Consider the following 473-nt stretch of genomic DNA (forward strand, 5'->3'; position numbering starts at 1 on the left):
TCCATCCTCGTTGAACAGAAGCTCTTGAAGGCTCTTGTTTGGCATATACTCGTAAATCAAGAACCTGTGATTCTTCTCGACGCAATATCCTAAAAGGGTAACTAAAAAAGACGACTTTAACCCGCCAAGAATCTGTAACTCGTTCTGAAACTCGGTCTCTGTTTGAAGAGAGAGGCTGTCGAGTCTCTTAACCGCGAAAAGCTTGCCGTCTCTAGTAATGCCTCTGAACACAGTACCAGAGCCGCCTTTACCAATCACATTGGATTCGTCGAAATCGTTTGTCGCTAGCTTGAGCTCCTTGTAAGAGAAGAGCTGGAGCTTTAGTGGCGACGCAGCAACGTCGAAAGGGATGGTTCTAGAGCGGTTGAGAAGAGATGTCCAGAGGTGGTAGATGAAGTAGAGGATTGCGAAGAAGATTACAAGAGAGGATGAGATTGTGAGAATCAAGAAGAGAGTTTTTGTTCTGTTGATGA

General features: G+C 45.0%; 1 protein-coding gene across 1 annotated transcript; it reads right to left on the reverse strand.

Moving 5' to 3' along the window:
* Positions 1-3: 3 nt before the first annotated feature.
* LOC109131881 (putative receptor-like protein kinase At1g80870) lies at positions 4-468 on the reverse strand (the record flags this gene model as incomplete). The annotated part of the gene is made up of 1 exon (XM_019243056.1): positions 4-468. A coding segment is annotated over one exon (465 nt), but the record flags the coding sequence as incomplete, so codon positions are not given.
* Between the last annotated feature and the right edge of the window lie 5 nt (positions 469-473).

Source organism: Camelina sativa, unplaced genomic scaffold (genome assembly GCF_000633955.1).
Source record: "Camelina sativa cultivar DH55 unplaced genomic scaffold, Cs unpScaffold07160, whole genome shotgun sequence".
Taxonomy (NCBI): domain Eukaryota; kingdom Viridiplantae; phylum Streptophyta; class Magnoliopsida; order Brassicales; family Brassicaceae; genus Camelina; species Camelina sativa.